The 27994-nt window shown below is 37.4% G+C and overlaps 1 protein-coding gene across 1 annotated transcript; it reads left to right on the top strand.

The window, feature by feature from the left end:
• The first annotated feature begins 63 nt into the window (after positions 1–63).
• LOC114551257 (uncharacterized) lies at positions 64–27145 on the top strand. The gene is made up of 18 exons (XM_028572427.1): positions 64–101; positions 977–1381; positions 4838–5272; positions 7522–7950; positions 10698–11129; positions 13895–14347; positions 16731–17159; positions 19719–20168; positions 22225–22653; positions 23099–23362; positions 23460–23714; positions 23808–23957; positions 24007–24054; positions 24162–24419; positions 25223–25519; positions 25606–25875; positions 26546–26626; positions 26759–27145. The coding sequence occupies exons 1-18, from the start codon at positions 64–66 to the stop codon at positions 26823–26825; spliced, it is 5190 nt and encodes a 1729-aa protein (XP_028428228.1). The 3' UTR covers positions 26826–27145.
• Positions 27146–27994: the final 849 nt, after the last annotated feature.

Genomic DNA, 27994 nt, shown 5'->3' with positions numbered 1-27994 from the left:
TGAGACAACAACACAGTCCTGCTAATACTTTCTTATACAGGATATAAAACACATAACACAGAAATGGAATTTATGAAATTATGTAGTAACCATAACACCAGGTACTGAACGGAACCCCCCCGACCCCCCAATACAGTAAAACACATTTAAGAGTAGCCTTTTATTGTGGCCAGCCTAAGGCACACCTGTGCAATAATCCTGCTGTCTAATCAGCATCTTGATGTGCCACACCTGTGAAGTGGATGGATTATCTCGGCAAAGGAGAAGTGCTCACTAACAAAGATTTAGACAGATTTATGAACAATATTTGAGCGAAATAGGTGTTTTGTGTACGTAGAAAAATCCTTAAATCTTTGAGTTCAGCTCATGAAAAATGGGGGCAAAAACAAAAGTGTTGCGTTTATAATATTGTTCAGTATAATTCAACTTTAACCCTCCTGTTGTCCTCGGGTCAAATTTGACCCGTTTTTAAAGTTTCTATATCATAAATTTGGGTTTCTTTCAACCAAATTGCCCCAAAATAACGTGGATAGTTCCATAAATCACTCTTCACAAGTGAAATTAAGGATCAGATCTCTACTTTCATTGAATTTTGGGTGTTTTATTCAATTGTTAGAGCTTTCAATGTTGTTGTCTCAGAGCTACATTGTTGTTATTATTATTATTCATATCATCTCATTATTCTCATGAAAACAGAAGACTGTGATACTAAATAATTACTGAACTGAGAAATGTTATTCATCTGTTTCTACATTATGTTCACTTGTAAATGGCCGTCAATTAACATTTACAACCCAGGTGATTATTAAGATGTATTTTTGACAAACAAAAGTGTTGCGTTTATAATTTTGTTCAGTGTAGATTAATCATTTTATACAGAACAGACATGTTCAAGATGTAGTCCATCAGTAGTTTGTTGTTGTATTTATGCAGCTGAGATCAAATCATCACAAAATGTTTCCTTTTATTATTTCAGTGTTTCTCAGCAGTCAGATCATTCAGAAGAAATCAGGTTCTTTGTGAATCTGTTCTGTGCAGCAGCAGAGAGAGAACAGCAGACAGGAGAGAAGACACTGGAGCTGTTATCATCAGTGTGCAGATATGAAAAACTCCCTCTCAAACAGAAATGGTGTGATTTCCTGCTGGACCTGTACTCAAATGATCCTAAAACAGGTCTGAGTCTCCTTCCATCATTACAGTCAGTTTTCCAGTCAGCTCCTGCAGTCTGGATCATAAACCTCTCAGAGAGAAAGAGCTCCATCCTCCTGGAAGTGCTGAAACTCCAATCAGAGAAGAAACAAGTGGAGCTGAGAGGCTGCTCAGATGAAGAGAGTGAAGTGAGGAGTTTCCTACAGTGTCTGCCTTATATCTCACAGCTCAGGTAAGTCAGACAAATACTGTATATTTAATAATATTATATGTTGCATCTTTAAGAAGAGGTTTGTCAAAAATCAATCTTAATAATCACCTGGGTTTTAAATGTTAATTGACGGTCATTTACAAATGAACATAATGTAGAAACAGATGAATTAAATGTCTCAGTTCAGTAATTATTTAGTATCACAGTCTTCTGTCTTTATGAGAATAATGAGATGATATGAATAATAATAACAACAATGTAGCTCTGAGACAACAACAAAGTCCTGCTAATACTTTCTTATACAGGAAATAAAAACATATACAGAAATGAAACACCTGCAGTTAAAACTGATATTGGCTTTTTGTAAATCTCAGCATCTTAAAAATAACAAATAGAAACATTAAAACTAAATATTTTCGTACATATAAAATAATTAACCTCTCTTTCAATAAAAGAAAAAGTAAATAAATTCTCTATTTATCTTCCTTTTTATCTGAAGCCTGAGTGAACTTGACTGACTGTGATGAAACTTGTACCAGCTGTTGAGAGAGCAGCACATTAAGATTTCAGACATCTATGAATCATCATTTAGAGTCACCAGAGACAGATGGAGTGAAGAACAACTGTTATTTACACGGCTGTCATCTCAGGAGCAAACAGAAGCATTGCATCATGGGATTTTCCGTAACTATTGTTCATGATATGGACTATAGATGCTGTTGTTCCACTGTGTATATTTATATAATGTAAATATATTTAATATTTAAAACTTATACACAAAGTCAAATTCCATAAAGTGAAGAAAACCACGAGGAAACCAATCAGCAGAGACTTCAGACTCAGGATCAGTGTTTGTGTTGTGAGTCAGTAAAAGTCCTAAAATGATGTTCTGCTCTGATGAAAGATGTGTGTAACTCTTGTGTTGTCCTCCAGGGTCAAAATTAACACTTTTTAGACATATTTTTTTTACTTTTTGTTGCTTTTTACAACGTTTTTGGCACTTTTTTCCCATTACCACCAGTATATTCACCACTAGAACCAACATATTAACACTAGTTGAACAATCATTTTAGGATTTCATGGTCAATAAACCTCATTTATATGTTATCTCATTTTTGTGTTAGAAAAAAGCAGAAATTATGAATGATTTGGACTAACAGTTAAGATCAGAGAAACAAAGGTAATGGATAATAGAGCCCGACCGATAAAGGATTTTTAAGGCCGATATTGATATAAAATATTTGGTGATTTAAAAATCTAATATTCCAATATATCTGCCGATATACTGTATATATTTTTTTAAATCAAGAAATGCGTAACAAAACATAAACAGATTTCCCTAACATTACTTATTTGTAGTTATTTATGAGTTCTCATTAAAATAATATGATAATTCAGTTTAAAAATAAACTAGTTTTTTTATTGTCACAACAGAACATCAAAATATATTAAAGTTCTGTTAAATAAAATGTGTAAAAATACAAACTTAAAGGAACACGCCGACTCATTGGGAATTTAGCTTATTCACCGTAACCCCCAGAGTAAGACAAGTCGATACATACCCTTCTCATCTCCGTGCGTGCTGTAACACTGTCTGACGGCTCCAGCATTAGCTTAGCCCAGCACAGATCCTGCAGGTAACTGGTTCCAACTAGCCTACTGCTCCAAATTGTGACAAAAGTGACAAAATAACGCCAACATGTTCCTATTTACATGTTGTGATTTGTAGAGTTACAGCGTGTACAAAAAACAACGTAACATGAGACACAGCCGTCTTCTAACAGTAAACAAACCGGGAACTATATTCTCAGACAGGCTTGCTGCGAGCATATCACTCCGCCCAAGTACTATATTCTTCCGCCTGAGAATATAGTTCCCGGTTTGTTTACAGTTAGAAGACGGCTGTGTCTCATGTTACGTTGTTTTTTTGTACACGCTGCGACTCTATAAATCACAACATGTAAATAGGAACATGTTGGCGTTATTTTGTCACTTATTCGGAGCAGTAGGACTACTGGAACCATTCACCTGCATGTTCAGTGCTGGCCTGATGCCGCTGGAGCCGTCAGACAGCATTACAGCACGCACGGAGATGAGAAGGGTATGTATGGACTTGTCTAACTCTGGGGGTTACGGTGAATAAGCTAAATTCCCAATAAGTCGGCGTGTTCCTTTTAAGATATGAAACTGAAAGGGTTAAAAACAGGGAGGTTGTAGAGCCCTCTGGTGGACAAACTATACAACGGCAGGACTCAGAACATGGTTGAAGGGGGTTTTCTCAGTTTTTATTTTATTTTTTAAATATTCATTTATCGGCTATTACAAATACCGATAGTTTGGAAAATGTCTAATATCGGCCCGCTGATATATCAGTCGGGCTCTAATGGATAATTACAGACATGTCAAAGTTTAGTCAGGATAACGCTATAAAATGTAATAAAACACCCAAAATTCAATGAAAGTAGAGATCTGATCCTTAAAGCTGTTGTAGGTAAGATTGTGAAGATCCAGGACTTTGCCAACAAATTTGAACATTGACAACTTCTCAGTCCCTCCCCCCTTTCTGCTGAAGTCCAAACCGTCTCCTAAGTCCCTCCCACACAAGGGAGTTTGACACAACTGCCGGCATGTCAGACAACATTTTCAGTAACTAGCTAAACACTAACACAATGTTAACTTTACTCACCAACAGTAAAACGATGCTAACTAGCATGCTACCGTTAGCCATTTCAGCATCATATCAGACCGACCACTGTGCAAACGTTACTATCATCCTCACCAACGTAGCTTTGTGGGCTTTTGACTACTAATAACCAAGTGAAAGATAAATCATTCATGGTAATTATGTTACCTGTCGAGAAGAAATGTGGCTACATCTGCAGCTCACGCCACCTCTGAAAAGCCACTCCAATATTCACCTGAGTTTTGGGAAACCTTTCTGCAGCTCATGCGTGGGGAGGGGGGAGGGGAGAATGCTATTATATGCGTGTGTGTGCCTGAGCAGTGATTGACACGCAGATAGACCCCCCGTGGCCCTGATTGGAGAAAATCAACCGGGAGCGGTGGAAGTTTGCCAATCACACTACAGGCTGTAGGAGGTACCAGAGGAGCTGGATTTATTTTATATTACATAATTCATGTAGTTCTACTGGAACATAGGGTCAGTTTCAGCAAATATGAGATATGGTTACTTTTTTTAAGATTTACCTACTGCATCTTTAATTTCACTTGTGAAGAGCGTTTTATGGACCCATCCACGTTATTTTGGGGCAATATGGTTGAAAGAAACCCAAATTTCTGATATAGAAACTTTAAAAACGGGTCAAATTTGACCCGAGGACAACAGGAGGGTTAAAGTTTAGATTAATCATTTTATACAGAACAGACATGTTCAAGATGGAGTCCATCAGTAGTTTGTTGTTGTATTTATGCAGCTGAGATCAAATCATTACAAAATGTTTCCTTTTATTATTTCAGTGTTCCTCGGCGGTCAGATCGTTCTAAAGAAATCAGGATCTTTGTGAATCTGTTCTGTGCAGCAGCAGAGAGAGAACAGCAGACAGGAGAGAAGACACTGGAGCTGTTATCATCAGTGTGCAGATACAAAATATTCTCTTTTAAAGACTGGGATGATGATGATGAATATCAGAGTAATTTCCTGCTGGATCTGTACTCCCACCTGAAGGACTATGAGACTAAAACAGGTCTGAGTCTCCTTCCATCATTACAGTCAGTTTTCCAGTCAGCTCCTGCAGTCTGGATCATAAACCTCTCAGAGAGAAAGAGCTCCATCCTCCTGGAAGTGCTGAAACTCCAATCAGAGAAGAAACAAGTGGAGCTGAGAGGCTGCTCAGATGAAGAGAGTGAAGTGAGGAGTTTCCTACAGTGTCTGCCTTATATCTCACAGCTCAGGTAAGTCAGACAAATACTGTATATTTAATAATAATATGTTGCTTCTTTAAGAAGAGGTTTGTCAAAAATCCATCTTAATAATCACCTGGGTTTTAAATGTTAATTGACGGCCATTTACAAATGAACATAATGTAGAAACAGATGAATTAAATGTCTCAGTTCAGTAATTATTTAGTATCACAGTCTTCTGTCTTTATGAGAATAATGAGATGATATGAATAATAATAACAAAAATGTAGCTCTGAGACAACAACAAAGTCCTGCTAATACTTTCTTATACAGGAAATAAAAACATATACAGAAATGAAACACCTGCAGTTAAAACTGATATTGGCTTTTTGTAAATCTCAGCATCTTAAAAATAACAAATAGAAACATTAAAACTAAATATTTTTGTACATATAAAATAATTAACCTCTCTTTCAATAAAAGAAAAAGTAAATAAATTCTCCATTTATCTTCCTTTTTATCTGAAGCCTGAGTGAACTTGACTGACTGTGATGAAACTTGTACCAGCTGTTGAGAGAGCAGCACATTAAGATTTCAGACATCTATGAATCATCATTTAGAGTCACCAGAGACAGATGGAGTGAAGAACAACTGTTATTTACACAGCTGTCATCTCAGGAGCAAAGAGAAGCATTGCATCATGGGATTTTCTGTAACTATTGTTCATGATATGGACTCTAGATGCTGTTGTTCCACTGTGTATATTTATATAATGTAAATATATTTAACATTTAAACTCACACGCAAAGTCAAATTCCATAAAGTGAAGAAAACCACGAGGAAACCAATCAGCAGAGACTTCAGACTCAGGATCAGTGTTTGTGAGTCAGTAAAAGTCCTAAAATGATGTTCTGCTCTGATGAAAGATGTGTGTAACTCTTGTGTTGTCCTCCAGGGTCAAAATCAACACTTTTTAAACATCTTGTTTTTACTTTTTGTTGCTTTTTACAACGTTTTTGGCACTTTTTTCCCCATTACCACCAGTATATTCACCACTAGATCCAACTTATTAACACTAGTTGAACAATCATTTTAGGATTTCATGGTCAATAAACCTCATTTATATGATGTTATCTCCTTTTTGTGTTAGAAAAAAGCAGAAATTATGAATGATTTGGACTAACAGTTAAGATCAGAGAAACAAAGGTAATGGATAATAGAGCCCGACCGATAAAGGATTTTTAAGGCCGATATTGATATAAAATATTTGGTGATTTAAAAATCTAATATTCCAATATATCTGCCGATATACTGTATATATTTTTTTTAAATCAAGAAATGCGTAACAATACATAAACAGATTTCCCTAACATTACTTATTTGTAGTTATTTATGAGTTCTCATTAAAATAATATGATAATTCAGTTTAAAAATAAACTAGTTTTTTTATTGTCACAACAGAACATCAAAATATATTAAAGTTCTGTTAAATAAAATGTGTAAAAATACAAACTTAAGATATGAAACTGAAAGGGTTAAAAACAGGGAGGTTGTAGAGCCCTCTGGTGGACAAACTATACAACGCCAGCACTCAGAACATGGTTGAAGGGGGTTTCGTCAGATTTTATTTTATTTTTTAAATATTCATTTATCGGCTATTAGAAATACCGATACCGATAGTTTGGAAAATGCATAATATCGGCCCGCTGATATATTAGTCGGGCTCTAATGGATAATTACAGACATGTCAAAGTTTAGTCAGGATAACGCTATAAAATGTAATAAAACACCCAAAACGCTGTTATATGCGTGTGTGTGCCTGAGCAGTGATTGACACGCAGATAGACCCCCCCGTGGTCCTGATTGGAGAAAATCAACCGGGAGCGGTGGAAGTTTGCCAATCACACTACAGGCTGTAGGAGGTACCAGAGGAGCTGGATTTATTTTATATTACATAATTCATGTAGTTCTACTGGAACATAGGGTCAGTTTCAGCAAATATGAGATATGGTTAGTTTTTTAAGATTTACCTACTGCATCTTTAATTTCACTTGTGAAGAGCGTTTTATGGACCCATCCACGTTATTTTGGGGCAATATGGTTGAAAGAAACCCAAATTTCTGATATAGAAACTTTGAAAACTGGTCAAATTTGACCCGAGGACAACAGGAGGGTTAAAGTTTAGATTAATCATTTTATACAGAACAGACATGTTCAAGATGGAGTCCATCAGTAGTTTGTTGTTGTATTTATGCAGCTGAGATCAAATCATCACAAAATGTTTCCTTTTATTATTTCAGTGTTCCTCGGCGGTCAGATCGTTCTAAAGAAATCAGGTTCTTTGTGAATCTGTTGTGTGCAGCAGCAGAGAGAGAACAGCAGACAGGAGAGAAGACACTGGAGCTGTTATCATCAGTGTGCAGATACAAAACATTCCCTTTTAAAGATGATAATGATGAATATCGGAGTGATTTCCTGCTGGATCTGTGCTCCCACCTGAAGGACTATGAGACTAAAACAGGTCTGAGTCTCCTTCCATCATTACAGTCAGTTTTCCAGTCAGCTCCTGCAGTCTGGATCATAAACCTCTCAGAGAGAAAGAGCTCCATCCTCCTGGAAGTGCTGAAACTCCAATCAGAGAAGAAACAAGTGGAGCTGACAGACTGCTCAGATGAAGAGAGTGAAGTGAGGAGTTTCCTACAGTGTCTGCCTTATATCTCACAGCTCAGGTAAGTCAGACAAATACTGTATATTTAATAATAATATGTTGCTTCTTTAAGAAGAGGTTTGTCAAAAATCCATCTTAATAATCACCTGGGTTTTAAATGTTAATTGACGGCCATTTACAAATGAACATAATGTAGAAACAGATGAATTAAATGTCTCAGTTCAGTAATTATTTAGTATCACAGTCTTCTGTCTTTATGAGAATAATGAGATGATATGAATAATAACAACAATGTAGCTCTGAGACAACAACAAAGTCCTGCTAATACTTTCTTATACAGGAAATAAAAACATATACAGAAATGAAACACCTGCAGTTAAAACTGATATTGGCTTTTTGTAAATCTCAGCATCTTAAAAATAACAAATAGAAACATTAAAACTAAATATTTTTGTACATATAAAATAATTAACCTCTCTTTCAATAAAAGAAAAAGTAAATAAATTCTCCATTTATCTTCCTTTTTATCTGAAGCCTGAGTGAACTTGACTGACTGTGATGAAACTTGTACCAGCTGTTGAGAGAGCAGCACATTAAGATTTCAGACATCTATGAATCATCATTTAGAGTCACCAGAGACAGATGGAGTGAAGAACAACTGTTATTTACACGGCTGTCATCTCAGGAGCAAAGAGAAGCATTGCATCATGGGATTTTCTGTAACTATTGTTCATGATGTGGACTCTAGATGCTGTTGTTCCACTGTGTATATTTATGTAATGTAAATATATTTAACATTTAAACTCACGCAAAAGTCAAATTCCATAAAGTGAAGAAAACCACGAGGAAACCAATCAGCAGAGATTTCAGACTCAGGATCAGTGTTTGTGTTGTGAGTCAGTAAAAGTCCTAAAATGATGTTCTGCTCTGATGAAAGATGTGTGTAACTCTTGTGTTGTCCTCCAGGGTCAAAATTAACACTTTTTAGACACTTTTTAACTTTCTGTTGCTTTTTACAACGTTTTTGCCACTTTTTTCCCAATTACCACCAGTATATTCACCACTAGAACCAACATATTAACACTAGTTAAACAATCATTTTAGGACTTCATGGTCAATAAACCTCATTTATATGATGTTATCTCATTTTTGTGTTAGAAAAAAGCAGAAATTATGAATGATTTGGACTAACAGTTAAGATCAGAGAAACAAAGGTAATGGATAATAAAGCCCGACCGATAAAGGATTTTTAAGGCCGATATTGATATAAAATATTTGGAGATTTAAAAATCCAATATTCCAATATATCTGCCGATATACTGTTTATATTTTTTAAATCAAGAAATGCGTAACAAAACATAAACAGATTTCCGTAACATTACTTATTTGTAGTTATTTATGAGTTCTCATTAAAATAATATGATAATTCAGTTTAAAAATAAACTAGTTTTTTTATTGTCACAACAGAATATCAAAATATATTAAAGTTCTGTTAAATAAAATGTGTAAAAATACAAACTTAAGATATGAAACTGAAAGGGTTAAAAACAGGGAGGTTGTAGAGCCCTCTGGTGGACAAACTATACAACAGCAGCACTCAGAACATGGTTGAAGGGGGTTTCGTCAGTTTTTATTTTATTTTTTAAATATTCATTTATCGGCTATTAGAAATACCGATGCCTAATATCGGCCCGCTGATATATCAGTCGGGCTCTAATGGATAATTACAGACATGTCAAAGTTTAGTCAGGATAACGCTATAAAATGTAATAAAACACCCAAAATTCAATGAAAGTAGAGATCTGATCCTTAAAGCTGTTGTAGGTGAGATTGTGAAGATCCAGGACTTTGCCAACAAATTTGAACATTGACAACTTCTCAGTCCCTCCCCCCTTTCTGCTGAAGTCCAAACTGTCTCCTAAGTCCCTCCCACACAAGGGAGTTTGACACAACTGCCGGCATGTCAGACAACATTTTCAGTAACTAGCTAAACACTAACACAATGTTAACTTTACTCACCAACAGTAAAACGATGCTAACTAGCAGGCTACCGTTAGCCATTTCAGCATCATATCAGACCGACCACTGTGCAAACGTTACTATCATCCTCACCAACGTAGCTTTGTGGGCTTTTGACTACTAATAACCAAGTGAAAGATAAATCATTCATGGTAATTATGTTACCTGTCGAGAAGAAATGTGGCTACATCTGCAGCTCACGCCACCTCTGAAAAGCCACTCCAATATTCACCTGAGTTTTGGGAAACCTTTCTGCAGCTCATGCGTGGGGGGGGGGGGGGAGAACGCTGTTATATGCGTGTGTGTGCCTGAGCAGTGATTGACACGCAGATAGACCCCCCCCCGGCCCTGATTGGAGAAAATCAACCGGGAGCGGTGGAAGTTTGCCAATCACACTACAGGCTGTAGGAGGTACCAGAGGAGCTGGATTTATTTTATATTACATAATTCATGTAGTTCTACTGGAACATAGGGTCAGTTTCAGCAAATATGAGATATGGTTAGTTTTTTAAGATTTACCTACTGCATCTTTAATTTCACTTGTGAAGAGCGTTTTATGGACCCATCCACGTTATTTTGGGGCAATATGGTTGAAAGAAACCCAAATTTCTGATATAGAAACTTTAAAAACGGGTCAAATTTGACCCGAGTACAACAGGAGGGTTAAAGTTTAGATTAATCATTTTATACAGAACAGACATGTTCAAGATGGAGTCCATCAGTAGTTTGTTGTTGTATTTATGCAGCTGAGATCAAATCATTACAAAATGTTTCCTTTTATTATTTCAGTGTTCCTTGGCGGTTAGATCTTTCTAAAGAAATCAGGTTCTTTGTGAATCTGTTCTGTGCAGCAGCAGAGAGAGAACAGCAGACAGGAGAGAAGACACTGGAGCTGTTATCATCAGTGTGTAGATACAAAACATTCCCTTTAAAATATGAGTATTATGATGAATATCGGAGTAATTTCCTGCTGGATCTGTACTCCCACCTGAAGGACTGTGAGACTAAAACAGGTCTGAGTCTCCTTCCATCATTACAGTCAGTTTTCCAGTCAGCTCCTGCAGTCTGGATCATAAACCTCTCAGAGAGAAAGAGCTCCATCCTCCTGGAAGTGCTGAAACTCCAATCAGAGAAGAAACAAGTGGAGCTGACAGGCTGCTCAGATGAAGAGAGTGAAGTGAGGAGTTTCCTACAGTGTCTGCCTTATATCTCACAGCTCAGGTAAGTCAGACAAATACTGTATATTTAATAATAATATGTTGCTTCTTTAAGAAGAGGTTTGTAAAAATCCTTCTTAATAATCACCTGAGTTTTAAATGTTAATTGACGGCCATTTACAAATGAACATAATGTAGAAACAGATGAATTAAATGTCTCAGTTCAGTAATTATTTAGTATCACAGTCTTCTGTCTTTATGAGAATAATGAGATGATATGAATAATAATAACAACAATGTAGCTCTGAGACAACAACAAAGTCCTGCTAATACTTTCTTATACAGGAAATAAAAACATATACAGAAATGAAACACCTGCAGTTAAAACTGATATTGGCTTTTTGTAAATCTCAGCATCTTAAAAATAACAAATAGAAACATTAAAACTAAATATTTTCGTACATATAAAATAATTAACCTCTCTTTCAATAAAAGAAAAAGTAAATAAATTCTCCATTTATCTTCCTTTTTATCTGAAGCCTGAGTGAACTTGACTGACTGTGATGAAACTTGTACCAGCTGTTGAGAGAGCAGCACATTAAGATTTCAGACATCTATGAATCATCATTTAGAGTCACCAGAGACAGATGGAGTGAAGAACAACTGTTATTTACACGGCTGTCATCTCAGGAGCAAAGAGAAGCATTGCATCATGGGATTTTCTGTAACTATTGTTCATGATATGGACTCTAGATGCTGTTGTTCCACTGTGTATATTTATATAATGTAAATATATTTAATATTTAAAACTTATACACAAAGTCAAATTCCATAAAGTGAAGAAAACCACGAGGAAACCAATCAGCAGAGATTTCAGACTCAGGATCAGTGTTTGTGTTGTGAGTCAGTAAAAGTCCTAAAATGATGTTCTGCTCTGATGAAAGATGTGTGTAACTCTTGTGTTGTCCTCCAGGGACAAAATTAACACTTTTTAGACACTTTTTAACTTTCTGTTGCTTTTTAAAACGTTTTTGGCACTTTTTTCCCCATTACCACCAGTATATTCACCACTAGAACCAACATATTAACACTAGTTAAACAATCATTTTAGGATTTCATGGTCAATAAACCTCATTTATATGTTATCTCATTTTTGTGTTAGAAAAAAGCAGAAATTATGAATGATTTGGACTAACAGTTAAGATCAGAGAAACAAAGGTAATGGATAATAGAGCCCGACCGATAAAGGATTTTTAAGGCCGATATTGATATAAAATATTTGGTGATTTAAAAATCTAATATTCCAATATATCTGCCGATATACTGTATATATTTTTTTAAATCAAGAAATGCGTAACAAAACATAAACAGATTTCCCTAACATTACTTATTTGTAGTTATTTATGAGTTCTCATTAAAATAATATGATAATTCATTTTAAAAATAAACTAGTTTTTTTATTGTCACAACAGAACATCAAAATATATTAAAGTTCTGTTAAATAAAATGTGTAAAAATACAAACTTAAGATATGAAACTGAAAGGGTTAAAAACAGGGAGGTTGTAGAGCCCTCTGGTGGACAAACTATACAACGGCAGCACTCAGAACATGGTTGAAGAGGGTCTCGTCAGTTTTTATTTTTTAAATATTCATTTATCGGCTATTATAAATACCGATACCGATAGTTTGGAAAATGCCTAATATCGGCCCGCTGATATATCAGTCGGGCTCTAATGGATAATTACAGACATGTCAAAGTTTAGTCAGGATAACGCTATAAAATGTAATAAAACACCCAAAATTCAATGAAAGTAGAGATCTGATCCTTAAAGCTGTTGTAGGTAAGATTGTGAAGATCCAGGACTTTGCCAACAAATTTGAACATTGACAACTTCTCAGTCCCTCCCCCCTTTCTGCTGAAGTCCAAACCGTCTCCTAAGTCCCTCCCACACAAGGGAGTTTGACACAACTGCCGGCATGTCAGACAACATTTTCAGTAACTAGCTAAACACTAACACAATGTTAACTTTACTCACCAACAGTAAAACGATGCTAACTAGCAGGCTACCGTTAGCCATTTCAGCATCATATCAGACCGACCACTGTGCAAACGTTACTATCATCCTCACCAACGTAGCTTTGTGGGCTTTTGACTACTAATAACCAAGTGAAAGATAAATCATTCATGGTAATTATGTTACCTGTCGAGAAGAAATGTGGCTACATCTGCAGCTCACGCCACCTCTGAAAAGCCACTCCAATATTCACCTGAGTTTTGGGAAACCTTTCTGCAGCTCATGCGTGGGGAGGGGGGAGGGGAGAACATGTTATATGCGTGTGTGTGCCTGAGCAGTGATTGACACGCAGATAGACCCCCCCCCGTGGCCCTGATTGGAGAAAATCAACCGGGAGCGTTGGAAGTTTGCCAATCACACTACAGGCTGTAGGAGGTACCAGAGGAGCTGGATTTATTTTATATTACATAATTCATGTAGTTCTACTGGAACATAGGGTCAGTTTCAGCAAATATGAGATATGGTTAGTTTTTTAAGATTTACCTACTGCATCTTTAATTTCACTTGTGAAGAGCGTTTTATGGACCCATCCACGTTATTTTGGGGCAATATGGTTGAAAGAAACCCAAATTTCTGATATAGAAACTTTAAAAACGGGTCAAATTTGACCCGAGGACAACAGGAGGGTTAAAGTTTAGATTAATCATTTTATACAGAACAGACATGTTCAAGATGGAGTCCATCAGTAGTTTGTTGTTGTATTTATGCAGCTGAGATCAAATCATCACAAAATGTTTCCTTTTATTATTTCAGTTATGATCCTGGTTGGTCAGATCGTTCTAAAGAAATCAGGTTCTTTGTGAATCTGTTGTGTGCAGCAGCAGAGAGAGAACAGCAGACAGGAGAGAAGACACTGGAGCTGTTATCATCAGTGTGCAGATACAAAACATTCCCTTTTAAAGATGAGGAGGATGATGATGATGATGACTTAAAGGAATATCAGAGTGATTTCCTTCTGGATCTGTGCTCCCACCTGAAGGACTATGAGACTGAAACAGGTCTGAGTCTCCTTCCATCATTACAGTCAGTTTTCCAGTCAGCTCGTGCAGTCTGGATCATAAACCTCTCAGAGAGAAAGATCTCCATCCTCCTGGAAGTGCTGAAACTCCAATCAGAGAAGAAACAAGTGGAGCTGAGAGGCTGCTCAGATGAAGAGAGTGAAGTGAGGAGTTTCCTACAGTGTCTGCCTTATATCTCACAGCTCAGGTACGTCAGACAAATACTGTATATTTAATAATAATATGTTGCTTCTTTAAGAAGAGGTTTGTCAAAAATCCTTCTTATTAATCTCCTGGGTTTTAAATGTTAATTGACTGACTGTGATGAAACTTGTACCAGCTGTTGAGAGAGCAGCACATTAAGATTTCAGACATCTATGAATCATCATTTAGAGTCACCAGAGACAGATGGAGTGAAGAACAACTGTTATTTACACGGCTGTCATCTCAGGAGAAAAGAGAAGCATTGCATCATGGGATTTTCTGTAACTATTGTTCATGATATGGACTCTAGATGCTGTTGTTCCACCGTGTATATTTATGTAATGTAAATATATTTAACATTTAAACTCACACGCAAAGTCAAATTCCATAAAGTGAAGAAAACCACGAGGAAACCAATCAGCAGAGATTTCAGACTCAGGATCAGTGTTTGTGTTGTGAGTCAGTAAAAGTCCTAAAATGATGTTCTGCTCTGATGAAAGATGTGTGTAACTCTTGTGTTGTCCTCCAGGGTCAAAATTAACACTTTTTAGATACTTTTTAACTTTCTGTTGCTTTTTACAACGTTTTTGCCACTTTTTTCCCAATTACCACCAGTATATTCACCACTAGAACCAACATATTAACACTAGTTGAACAATCATTTTAGGAATTCATGGTCAATAAACCTCATTTATATGATGTTATCTCATTTTTGTGTTAGAAAAAAGCAGAAATTATGAATGATTTGGACTAACAGTTAAGATCAGAGAAACAAAGGTAATGGATAATAGAGCCCGACCGATAAAGGATTTTTAAGGCCGATATTGATATAAAATATTTGGAGATTTAAAAATCCAATATTCCAATATATCTGCCGATATACTGTTTATATTTTTTAAATCAAGAAATGCGTAACAAAACATAAACAGATTTCCGTAACATTACTTATTTGTAGTTATTTATGAGTTCTCATTAAAATAATATGATAATTCAGTTTAAAAATAAACTAGTTTTTTTATTGTCACAACAGAACATCAAAATATATTAAAGTTCTGTTAAATAAAATGTGTAAAAATACAAACTTAAGATATGAAACTGAAAGGGTTAAAAACAGGGAGGTTGTAGAGCGTCCTCTGGTGGACAAACTATACAACGGCAGCACTCAGAACATGGTTGAAGGGGGTCTCGTCAGTTTTTATTTTATTTTTTAAATATTCATTTATCGGCTATTATAAATACCGATAGTTTGGAAAATGCCTAATATCGGCCCGCTGATATATCAGTCGGGCTCTAATGGATAATTACAGACATGTCAAAGTTTAGTCAGGATAACGCTATAAAATGTAATAAAACACCCAAAATTCAATGAAAGTAGAGATCTGATCCTTAAAGCTGTTGTAGGTAAGATTGTGAAGATCCAGGACTTTGCCAACAAATTTGAACATTGACAACTTCTCAGTCCCTCCCCCCTTTCTGCTGAAGTCCAAACCGTCTCCTAAGTCCCTCCCACACAAGGGAGTTTGACACAACTGCCGGCATGTCAGACAACATTTTCAGTAACTAGCTAAACACTAACACAATGTTAACTTTACTCACCAACAGTAAAACGATGCTAACTAGCAGGCTACCGTTAGCCATTTCAGCATCATATCAGACCGACCACTGTGCAAACGTTACTATCATCCTCCCCAACGTAGCTTTGTGGGCTTTTGACTACTAATAACCAAGTGAAAGATAAATCATTCATGGTAATTATGTTACCTGTCGAGAAGAAACGTGGCTACATCTGCAGCTCACGCCACCTCTGAAAAGCCACTCCAATATTCACCTGAGTTTTGGGAAACCTTTCTGCAGCTCATGCGTGGGGAGGGGGGAGGGGAGAACGCTGTTATATGCGTGTGTGTGCCTGAGCAGTGATTGACACGCAGATAGACCCCCCCGTGGCCCTGATTGGAGAAAATCAACCGGGAGCGGTGGAAGTTTGCCAATCACACTACAGGCTGTAGGAGGTACCAGAGGAGCTGGATTTATTTTATATTACATAATTCATGTAGTTCTACTGGAATATAGGGTCAGTTTCAGCAAATATGAGATATGGTTAGTTTTTTAAGATTTACCTACTGCATCTTTAATTTCACTTGTGAAGAGCGTTTTATGGACCCATCCACGTTATTTTGGGGCAATATGGTTGAAAGAAACCCAAATTTCTGATATAGAAACTTTAAAAACGGGTCAAATTTGACCCGAGTACAACAGGAGGGTTAAAGTTTAGATTAATCATTTTATACAGAACAGACATGTTCAAGATGGAGTCCATCAGTAGTTTGTTGTTGTATTTATGCAGCTGAGATCAAATCATCACAAAATGTTTCCTTTTATTATTTCAGTGTTCCTTGGCGGTCAGATCTTTCAGAAGAAATCAGGTTCTTTGTGAATCTGTTCTGTGCAGCAGCAGAGAGAGAACAGCAGACAGGAGAGAAGACACTGGAGCTGTTATCATCAGTGTGCAGATACAAAACATTCCCTTTTAAATATGATGATGATGAATATCAGAGTGATTTCCTGCTGGATCTGTACTCCCACCTGAAGGACTATGAGACTAAAACAGGTCTGAGTCTCCTTCCATCATTACAGTCAGTTTTCCAGTCAGCTCGTGCAGTCTGGATCATAAACCTCTCAGAGAGAAAGAGCTCCATCCTCCTGGAAGTGCTGAAACTCCAATCAGAGAAGAAACAAGTGGAGCTGACAGGCTGCTCAGATGAAGAGAGTGAAGTGAGGAGTTTCCTACAGTGTCTGCCTTATATCTCACAGCTCAGGTAAGTCAGACAAATACTGTATATTTAATAATAATATGTTGCTTCTTTAAGAAGAGGTTTGTCAAAAATCCTTCTTAATAATCACCTGGGTTTTAAATGTTAATTGACGGCCATTTACAAATGAACATAATGTAGAAACAGATGAATTAAATGTCTCAGTTCAGTAATTATTTAGTATCACAGTCTTCTATTTTTATGAGAATAATGAGATGATATGAATAATAATAACAACAATGTAGCTCTGAGACAACAACAAAGTCCTGCTAATACTTTCTTATACAGGAAATAAAAACATATACAGAAATGAAACACCTGCAGTTAAAACTGATATTGGCTTTTTGTAAATCTCAGCATCTTAAAAATAACAAATAGAAACATTAAAACTAAATATTTTCGTACATATAAAATAATTAACCTCTCTTTCAATAAAAGAAAAAGTAAATAAATTCTCCATTTATCTTCCTTTTTATCTGAAGCCTGAGTGAACTTGACTGACTGTGATGAAACTTGTACCAGCTGTTGAGAGAGCAGCACATTAAGATTTCAGACATCTATGAATCATCATTTAGAGTCACCAGAGACAGATGGAGTGAAGAACAACTGTTATTTACACGGCTGTCATCTCAGGAGCAAAGAGAAGCATTGCATCATGGGATTTTCTGTAACTATTGTTCATGATGTGGACTCTAGATGCTGTTGTTCCACTGTGTATATTTATGTAATGTAAATATATTTAACATTTAAACTCACACGCAAAGTCAAATTCCATAAAGTGAAGAAAACCACGAGGAAACCAATCAGCAGAGATTTCAGACTCAGGATCAGTGTTTGTGTTGTGAGTCAGTAAAAGTCCTAAAATGATGTTCTGCTCTGATGAAAGATGTGTGTAACTCTTGTGTTGTCCTCCAGGGTCAAAATTAACACTTTTTAAACATCTTGTTTTTACTTTTTGTTGCTTTTTACAACGTTTTTGGCACTTTTTTCCCCATTACCACCAGTATATTCACCACTAGAACCAACATATTAACACTAGTTGAACAATCATTTTAGGATTTCATGGTCAATAAACCTCATTTATATGATGTTATCTCATTTTTGTGTTAGAAAAAAGCAGAAATTATGAATGATTTGGACTAACAGTTAAGATCAGAGAAACAAAGGTAATGGATAATAGAGCCCGACCGATAAAGGATTTTTAAGGCCGATATTGATATAAAATATTTGGTGATTTAAAAATCTAATATTCCAATATATCTGCCGATATACTGTATATATTTTTTAAATCAAGAAATGCGTAACAAAACATAAACAGATTTCCCTAACATTACTTATTTGTAGTTATTTATGAGTTCTCATTAAAATAATATGATAATTCAGTTTAAAAATAAACTAGTTTTTTATTGTCACAACAGAACATCAAAATATATTAAAGTTCTGTTAAATAAAATGTGTAAAAATACAAACTTAAGATATGAAACTGAAAGGGTTAAAAACAGGGAGGTTGTAGAGCCCTCTGGTGGACAAACTATACAACGGCAGCACTCAGAACATGGTTGAAGGGGGTTCGTCAGTTTTTATTTTAAAATTTATTTTATAAATACCGATATTTTTTAAATGCCTAATATCGGCCCGCTGATATCATTTATAATTACAGACATGTCAAAATTTAGAAATAACGATATAAAATGTAATAAAACACCCAAAATTCAATGTTTGAAAATGTTGTAGGTAATTGTGAAGATCCAGGACTTTGCCAAATTTGAACTTGATAACTATCAGTCCCTCCCCTTTCTGCTGAAGTCCAAACCGCTCCTAAGTCCCTCCCAATTTGACACAACTGGATGTCAATTTTCACAGACATGTCAAAACAGTTTAGTCAGGATATATCAGACCGACCACTGTGCAAAAACTATCATCCTCCCCAACGTAGCTTTGTGGGCTTTTTATACTACTAATAACCAAGTGAAAGATAAATCATTCATGGTAATTATGTTACCTGTGAAGAAATGTGGCTGAGCAGTCACGCCACCTTGAAAAGCCACTCCAATATTCACCTGAGTTTTTAAACCTTTCTGCAGCCATGCGTGGGGAGGGGGAGGGAGAAAATGTCCTGATTGACACGCAGAGAAAATCAACCGGGGAGCGGTGGAAGTTTGCCAATCACACTACAGGCTGTAGGAGGTACCAGAGGAGCTGGATTTATTTTATATTACATAATTCATGTAGTTCTACTGGAACATAGGGTCAGTTTCAGCAAATATGAGATATGGTTAGTTTTTTAAGATTTACCTACTGCATCTTTAATTTCACTTGTGAAGAGCGTTTTATGGACCCATCCACGTTATTTTGGGGCAATATGGTTGAAAGAAACCCAAATTTCTGATATAGAAACTTTAAAAACGGGTCAAATTTGACCCGAGGACAACAGGAGGATTAAAGTTTAGATTAATCATTTTATACAGAACAGACATGTTCAAGATGGAGTCCATCAGTAGTTTGTTGTTGTATTTATGCAGCTGAGATCAAATCATCACAAAATGTTTCCTTTTATTATTTCAGTGTTCCTCGGTGGTCAGATCTTTCAGAAGAAATCAGGTTCTTTGTGAATCTGTTCTGTGCAGCAGCAGAGAGAGAACAGCAGACAGGAGAGAAGACACTGGAGCTGTTATCATCAGTGTGCAGATACAACACATTCCCTTTTAAATATGAGGAGGAGGATGATTATGATGACTTAAAGAAATATCAGAGTGATTTCCTGCTGGATCTGTGCTCCCACCTGAAGGACTGTGAGACTAAAACAGGTCTGAGTCTCCTTCCATCATTACAGTCAGTTTTCCAGTCAGCTCCTGCAGTCTGGATCATAAACCTCTCAGAGAGAAAGAGCTCCATCCTCCTGGAAGTGCTGAAACTCCAATCAGAGAAGAAACAAGTGGAGCTGAGAGGCTGCTCAGATGAAGAGAGTGAAGTGAGGAGTTTCCTACAGTGTCTGCCTTATATCTCACAGCTCAGGTAAGTCAGACAAATACTGTATATTTAATAATAATATGTTGCTTCTTTAAGAAGAGGTTTGTCAAAAATCCTTCTTAATAATCACCTGGGTTTTAAATGTTAATTGACGGCCATTTACAAATGAACATAATGTAGAAACAGATGAATTAAATGTCTCAGTTCAGTAATTATTTAGTATCACAGTCTTCTGTCTTTATGAGAATAATGAGATGATATGAATAATAATAACAACAATGTAGCTCTGAGACAACAACAAAGTCCTGCTAATACTTTCTTATACAGGAAATAAAAACATATACAGAAATGAAACACCTGCAGTTAAAACTGATATTGGCTTTTTGTAAATCTCAGCATCTTAAAAATAACAAATAGAAACATTAAAACTAAATATTTTCGTACATATAAAATAATTAACCTCTCTTTCAATAAAAGAAAAAAGTAATAAATTCTCCATTTATCTTCCTTTTATCTGAAGCCTGAGTGAACTTGACTGACTGTGATGAAACTTGTACCAGCTGTTGAGAGAGCAGCACATTAAGATTTCAGACATCTATGAATCATCATTTAGAGTCACCAGAGACAGATGGAGTGAAGAACAACTGTTATTTACACGGCTGTCATCTCAGAGCAAAGAGAAGCATTGCATCTTGGGATTTTCTGTAACTATTGTTCATGATGTGGACTCTAGATGCTGTTGTTCCACTGTGTATATTTATGTAATGTAAATATATTTAACATTTAAACTCACACGCAAAGTCAAATTCCATAAAGTGAAGAAAACCACGAGGAAACCAATCAGCAGAGACTTCAGACTCAGGATCAGTGTTTGTGTTGTGAGTCAGTAAAAGTCCTAAAATGATGTTCTGCTCTGATGAAAGATGTGTGTAACTCTTGTGTTGTCCTCCAGGGTCAAAATCAACACTTTTTAAACATCTTGTTTTTACTTTTTGTTGCTTTTTACAACGTTTTTGGCACTTTTTTCCCCATTACCACCAGTATATTCACCACTAGAACCAACATATTAACACTAGTTGAACAATCATTTTAGGATTTCATGGTCAATAAACCTCATTTATATGATGTTATCTCATTTTTGTGTTAGAAAAAAGCAGAAATTATGAATGATTTGGACTAACAGTTAAGATCAGAGAAACAAAGGTAATGGATAATAGAGCCCGACCGATAAAGGATTTTTAAGGCCGATATTGATATAAAATATTTGGTGATTTAAAAATCTAATATTCCAATATATCTGCCGATATACTGTATATATTTTTTTAAATCAAGAAATGCGTAACAAAACATAAACAGATTTCCCTAACATTACTTATTTGTAGTTATTTATGAGTTCTCATTAAAATAATATGATAATTCAGTTTAAAAATAAACTAGTTTTTTTATTGTCACAACAGAACATCAAAATATATTAAAGTTCTGTTAAATAAAATGTGTAAAAATACAAACTTAAGATATGAAACTGAAAGGGTTAAAAACAGGGAGGTTGTAGAGCCCTCCAAACTGTACAACGATTGGGGGGTTTTTTGAATTTATTTTATTTTTTTAAATATTCATTTATCGAAAAATCAACCGGAAAATGCGGTGGAAGACATTTTTACCAATCACCCAAACGCTATTATATGCGTACAGGCTGTTTGCCAATCACACTACAGGCTGGGAGGTACCAGAGGAGCTGGATTTATTTTATATTACATAATTCATGTAGTTCTACTGGAACATAGGGTCAGTTTCAGCAAATATGAGATATGGTTAGTTTTTTAAGATTTACCTACTGCATCTTTATTTTCACTTGTGAAGAGCGTTTTATGGACCCATCCACGTTATTTTGGGGCAATATGGTTGAAAGAAACCCAAATTTCTGAAATAGAAACTTTAAAAACTGGTCAAATTTGACCCAAGGACAACAGGAGGGTTAAAGTTTAGATTAATCATTTTATACAGAACAGACATGTTCAAGATGGAGTCCATCAGTAGTTTGTTGTTGTATTAATGCAGCTGAGATCAAATCATCACAAAATGTTTCCTTTTATTATTTCAGTGTTCCTCGGCGGTCAGATCGTTCTAAAGAAATCAGGTTCTTTGTGAATCTGTTGTGTGCAGCAGCAGAGAGAGAACAGCAGACAGGAGAGAAGACACTGGAGCTGTTATCATCAGTGTGCAGATACAAAACATTCCCTTTTAAAGATGATAATGATGAATATCGGAGTGATTTCCTGCTGGATCTGTACTCCCACCTGAAGGACTGTGAGACTAAAACAGGTCTGAGGGTCCTTCCATCATTACAGTCAGTTTTCCAGTCAGCTCCTGCAGTCTGGACCATAAACCTCTCAGAGAGAAAGATCTCCATCCTCCTGGAAGTGCTGAAACTCCAATCAGAGAAGAAACAAGTGGAGCTGAGAGGCTGCTCAGATGAAGAGAGTGAAGTGAGGAGTTTCCTACAGTGTCTGCCTTATATCTCACAGCTCAGGTACGTCAGACAAATACTGTATATTTAATAATAATATGTTGCTTCTTTAAGAAGAAGTTTGTCAAAAATCCATCTTAATAATCACCTGGGTTTTAAATGTTAATTGACGGCCATTTAGAAATGAACATAATGTAGAAACAGATGAATTAAATGTCTCAGTTCAGTAATTATTTAGTATCACAGTCTTCTGTCTTTATGAGAATAATGAGATGATATGAATAATAATAACAACAATGTAGCTCTGAGACAACAACACTGTCCTGCTAATACTTTCTTATACAGGAATTAAAAACATTGTATATAAATGAAAGTATATCTCACAGCTCAGGTACTGTGTATTTAATTCATCCTTTAGGAAGTCATTGTCCATAACATGGTTTGTTATGTATTCTTTTTAGTTTTTTCTTTGCTGTGTTCACACCTCCTCCATGTTGTTGTGTTTCAGCTGTGATCCCGAGTTCTTCCAGAGAGTGTGTTCACTGATCTCTGTCAGATCCAGAGAGGAGGCCGAGCAGTTGTCCTCTGTGCTGCAGCTGCTGGGCTTCAGCCTGCTGTTAACAGGAGAGTTACGCAGCAAAACCTGCCGGTCTGTGGGGACAGTTGTCAGACTTTGTGGCTCTGATGTAGATCTCATCCTCACACCAAGAAAGATGTCTGTCAGAGGAGCCTCCCTCCTCTTTAGACGTACAACACAACTTCACAGTCTGAAGTACGCATTCATATTATTACTGTTTTTATTCTTGTAACCATCTTCTCCAGTTTGAATGTTCAGTTAGTGGTGAACTTGTTTTCTCTTTTGTTTTCAGGCTTTCCACAGACATGGCCTTGTTAATGTGTCGATGGGTCAGAAGAGGGACAGTGGCCTGTCGGCTGACTATGGAAGAGCTTTCTCTCTCCTCTCAGACAGCCCAACCATCAGAGAGAGGGCTGATGAAGGTTGTCAGTAGTTTGGCTTCCCTGCTGAGATACTGGACAGTCCGACGGTTAGACCTGACGGAGGTCTGTGTTCCTGCTCAGGGTCTCATTCCTCTGCTGCTTCATGATGGTCCTCTAACAATCAAGTACAAGTCTTTCCTGAGCCTCATAAACACACACTGATCAATAAAAAGGCTAAATGTATTAATAATCTACTTTTCTAACGTTTTAATCTGCAGACTGAGTGAGAAGGTTTTGCAGCCACTACTCTCCGTCCTCCATGAAATCCAGGATGAGGCCTTGACCTGTTCCTTCTTGAGGAAGGTTGGTGGAGAGCTGACATCCTGCTGTCTGAACTGGGAGCTCCTTCACCATCTGCTGCTGCAGTCGTCAGCTCTCACCATCACTGTGAACATGAGGAAGAACCGCTTCTTACAGGAGAGTTCACCGCCTGCTTCCCTTTCTGGACACGATTGTGTTCAAAAGGTCAACAAGTTGTTTTTAGGTTTTATCATATTTAATCATGTCCATGTGTTGCTGTGGCTTGTTTTCACTAAACAAAGTGTCCTGGTGAATACACTTGATGCTTTCAGACCCTGTCCCAGCTTTGTGTTGACCGCCATCAGAGAGATCTATAAAGCTCGAGCCAGTCCCGTTATACCCAGTTTACTGAGGTCATTGGATGATGTCATCAACCTGACCTGCAGACAGATGGACTCGGAGGACTTTGCTGCTCTGCTCTTCACCCTGAGACACAGTGACAGAGTTCAACTGAACCTCACGTGGACCTCCATACCAGCAGGGGACATAAAGTCCATCCTCTTAATGCTGGACAAAGTCTCTCATCTCAGGTCAGACATTAGTGCTCGTCTGTTTACTGTTGCTTCTCCCCATCATCAACACCTGAGTCCAGTTATCTCTTGAGATTCCTGCTCCAAGCAGTCGGAGGGTCCAAACAAACGCAAACAACAACGTAAACCAAAATGGCTCTTAACCCAATATAAAATATATACAAGACATTACAAGATAATTCATTATAAGGTCATTTGGCTTTATTATTGTCTTTAGTAGTAGTTTTTCCATCATTCTATCAGTAATATTCACATTTTACCCACCAAGCTAACAGCTGAGATCTGTGAGCTGACAGGTCAAGAAACACGAACAATCACACAGGTTGGAAACTAACCAACAGCTTTTCCAGATTATTTAAACCACACACTGAATGTGAGCCATGAAATGTCTGATAGTCTCTCCCTGCTCAGGACAACTGTAGTCAGAACAGTGGGACAGAGTTGAAGCAGGAAGTGTGAAGGATGTTTACACCTGACAGTTTGGTTCATTTTAAAGTTTACTTTAGTTTTCTCTTGAATTAGTTTGTCTAATCTGGAGGTTTGTTGCCAACAGATCTGATCTGTTTCTTGGTCAATCGGAGCTCTTTTCATTCCCGATATTTTCTATTAACATTATAGGCTTTATGTTATTAATACTGACGGAAATAAGGACTACCATAATAAGTTGTAAAGAAACATAATTCTCCTTTAATTTGTCTTTTGTTTCTAATGCATGTGAAGCTGCAGATCATTCTAGTATCTGATCAATGAAAGTATCTATATGGTTCTGTTATTGGTTTAATTAGTGGATCATTTCCTCTCAGTGTTGACAGGAATCAGCTGCTGAGGTTGGTCCACTGCTGCGCTGCCTCCGAGGCCCAGCAGGGGGCAGCAGCCGGCCTGCTCAGGACTCTGCAGCACCGGCTGGATCTGTCCTGCTGCTCCAGTGTGGAGCTGGACCATCAGAGTGACTCTCTCAGTCTGACTGCTGAGGACTGCAGGGCCGTCTCCACCATCCTGACACACAGCAGCAGAGACACACAGCTCCTCCTGCAGGACTGTGAGCTGGAGGACAGCGGCCTGGACCTGCTGTTTCCTGTCCTGCACAGAGTCCGTCTCAGGTGGGAAAGATCCCAGAAAGTCTGAAAGCAGAGGAGAAGTTTTTGTTCATGTTTCTGCATCGTAACAGTCTGTTTCTGCTGCTCAGAGCCAGTAAAGCTGTCCTCCTCCGGCTGGTGTCCCTGGTTCCTGTGGACAGTGAGAGGGACTCAGTGAGACGGGCAGTGTCCCTCCGTACAGCCCTGGATGGACAGCTGGACCTCAGTCACAGCACGCTGGATCAGAGGGCCTGTGGAGCTCTGGCCCTGATGCTGGACTTCAGTGAAGAGCTGCCAGAGCTGGACCTGAGTCACTGTGGACTCACTGACCAGCTGCTGCTCACACTCAGCGCACATCTGCACAAAGTTCAAGTCCTGGAGTGAGTCAAACTACAAATGTGTTCATGTGTGCAACAGTGTTTATAACGCAGGGTCAGCTCTAACCGAGCTGGAGGAGTTAATTTATAAAATATATATTACAGCGACCGGACGAGGTTCAAAAAGAGCCAGCAATGTCAGCTGATCAGTTTAATGAGCCGAGAGGACAGCAAGACAGCTTACTGGAGACAATAATCTACAGACATAAATTAATTAACCCCAAATATTAATATCACATACAGCAACCTACATTTATTAGAGATTCCCCTAAACGTGCTTTCAAGGGCAGATGTTGTTGCATTTACATTTCAGTTCCCGTCAGTGTGTAAATGATTATTTTAGAAGACAACATGTCTGTATAGTCAGAGCTGTCTACAGAAAGCTGCAGTACAACAAACATACTGTACTTATTCTCTCCTGTCTGTATCTAAAGTGAGTAGTTTTCATGTATTTTACTGTAAATTCCTTCAGAAAGCATCAGTCTGGCTGGAGATGAGTTATAAACACAGAGAACTCATAATAATTCGGTTGGCACGACCCAATCTATCCGGATATCAGGAGATAAGGGCTGTGGTGATTTGTTTAAAGTAGAAAATGTCCATCAGCAGCAGCCGGCTGATATAATGTACAGTAATAAATGTAATGTAATAAATGTTTGTGTGCATGTTACAGTCTGAGTCACAATAACATCACGGATGCTTCAGCTGACCTGTTACTGCGACTGTCCATCAACCCGTCCACTGACACCGTGCGGTGAGCTTTCTTTAATTCGTGTCCCATTCATTCAGTTAAGAGGAAATGAATAACTTGAGATCAGCTCAGTGAGCCGCTCCACATCTTATTCTGTGTGAATAGCGTCTGCTCTCTCTGTTTGGTGTTTTCTAGACTCTTCGGGAACAACATTGTGGACAGAACCTCCTTTAAGAAAGACCAGCGCTTTGAGATGTGGTGAAGCTGTCGTCGGTGTGTAAGATCTCCTTCTACCACCTCAGGAACATTACCAAACTGCGTCTCACACTCTGTCCGATGCAGAACAACCCCGTGCACAGCTTGGCCTCCTGAAGGCGGGACTACTGTAACGTTCTCGTCATCAGGACTTCTAGCTGAGCCTTCGACGACTTCACTACATCCAGAACAGCTCCGCTAGGGTCCTAACGAAGGTACGGAAATACCACCACATCACCCCCATCCTTCACTCTCTCCACTGGCTTCCTGTCTCCTTCAGGACCAAGTACAACATCTCGCTGCTCACCCATCAGTGTATCCATGGAAACGCCCCACTACCTCACACCACAGACCTCCTGACGTGACCTCGGCTCCAGAAACAAAGTCCTTCTTGGCTCAGCCGCTCCTCTTCTGTGGAGCTCCTCCCAGACCACCGGAGGGCTCCTTCAGGGACAACAAACACATTTCTTCTTCAGAAAGCCTTCTCCTAAACTTTGTACTTTTATGCTCCTCTTTTTTTAAACCTGTTTTTAATAATGTTTACTTATTCAATGAAAGTATGACTGTATTGCCGGTACTAATACTGTGTTTGACGTCCGTTTCTGTGAAGGCCGAGAGCAGCCGGCAGTGTTTGATAATAATAATCTAATATTTTATTTATGATGACACGCTGAGATTGTTCTGGTGGGATCATCTTTATAACAACTGTTTTTGTATTTTGTGATAACTCGTCAGGATCTCAGGAGAATTATCTTAAAATGTGAATAAGAGTATTATTTTAGTTTTGGTTTTAAAGAGACTGACTTTGTGTCAGGAACAGACCTCGTTCTGAGACTCGGAGACCCAGGTTTATATTTTCTGGAAATGCAATAACTATTTTAAACTCTTGTGAAATGTACAGCTCTAAATATGTTCAATAAATACTTGAAATGAAACGGTCAAACGCCTGTAGCACATTAAATGTAATGCTGTATTTTGACACAGTTATTACAATCATGTTAGAGAGTATTTATCTTTTAGAGTTTAACACGAGCTCAGCTTACTGTAAGGGGAACAAACCCCTGGTCTTTATTTTGGGGGAAATAAAATGAATAAACGGTCTAAAAGCTCTGCTGGTGTCTGTGTTCTTAGTCTCATAGTTACATGTTAATCTGTGCTGTTTTTGTTTTTATGAGC

Source organism: Perca flavescens, chromosome 24 (assembly GCF_004354835.1).
Source record: "Perca flavescens isolate YP-PL-M2 chromosome 24, PFLA_1.0, whole genome shotgun sequence".
Lineage (NCBI taxonomy): Eukaryota > Metazoa > Chordata > Actinopteri > Perciformes > Percidae > Perca > Perca flavescens.
This window is presented reverse-complemented; position numbering and strand designations above follow the sequence as displayed.

What these genes read in the sequence shown, in the direction of transcription:
- LOC114551257 (XM_028572427.1), top strand. Translation starts at nt 64, where the DNA reads ATGGAATTTATGAAATTATGTAGTAACCATAACACCAG. An exon ending in TGTAGTAACCATAACACCAG is followed by an intron (nt 102 to 976) that starts GTACTGAACGGA and finishes TTATTATTTCAG; the next exon opens with TGTTTCTCAGCAGTCAGATC. An exon ending in GACAAAGTCTCTCATCTCAG is followed by an intron (nt 24,420 to 25,222) that starts GTCAGACATTAG and finishes ATTTCCTCTCAG; the next exon opens with TGTTGACAGGAATCAGCTGC.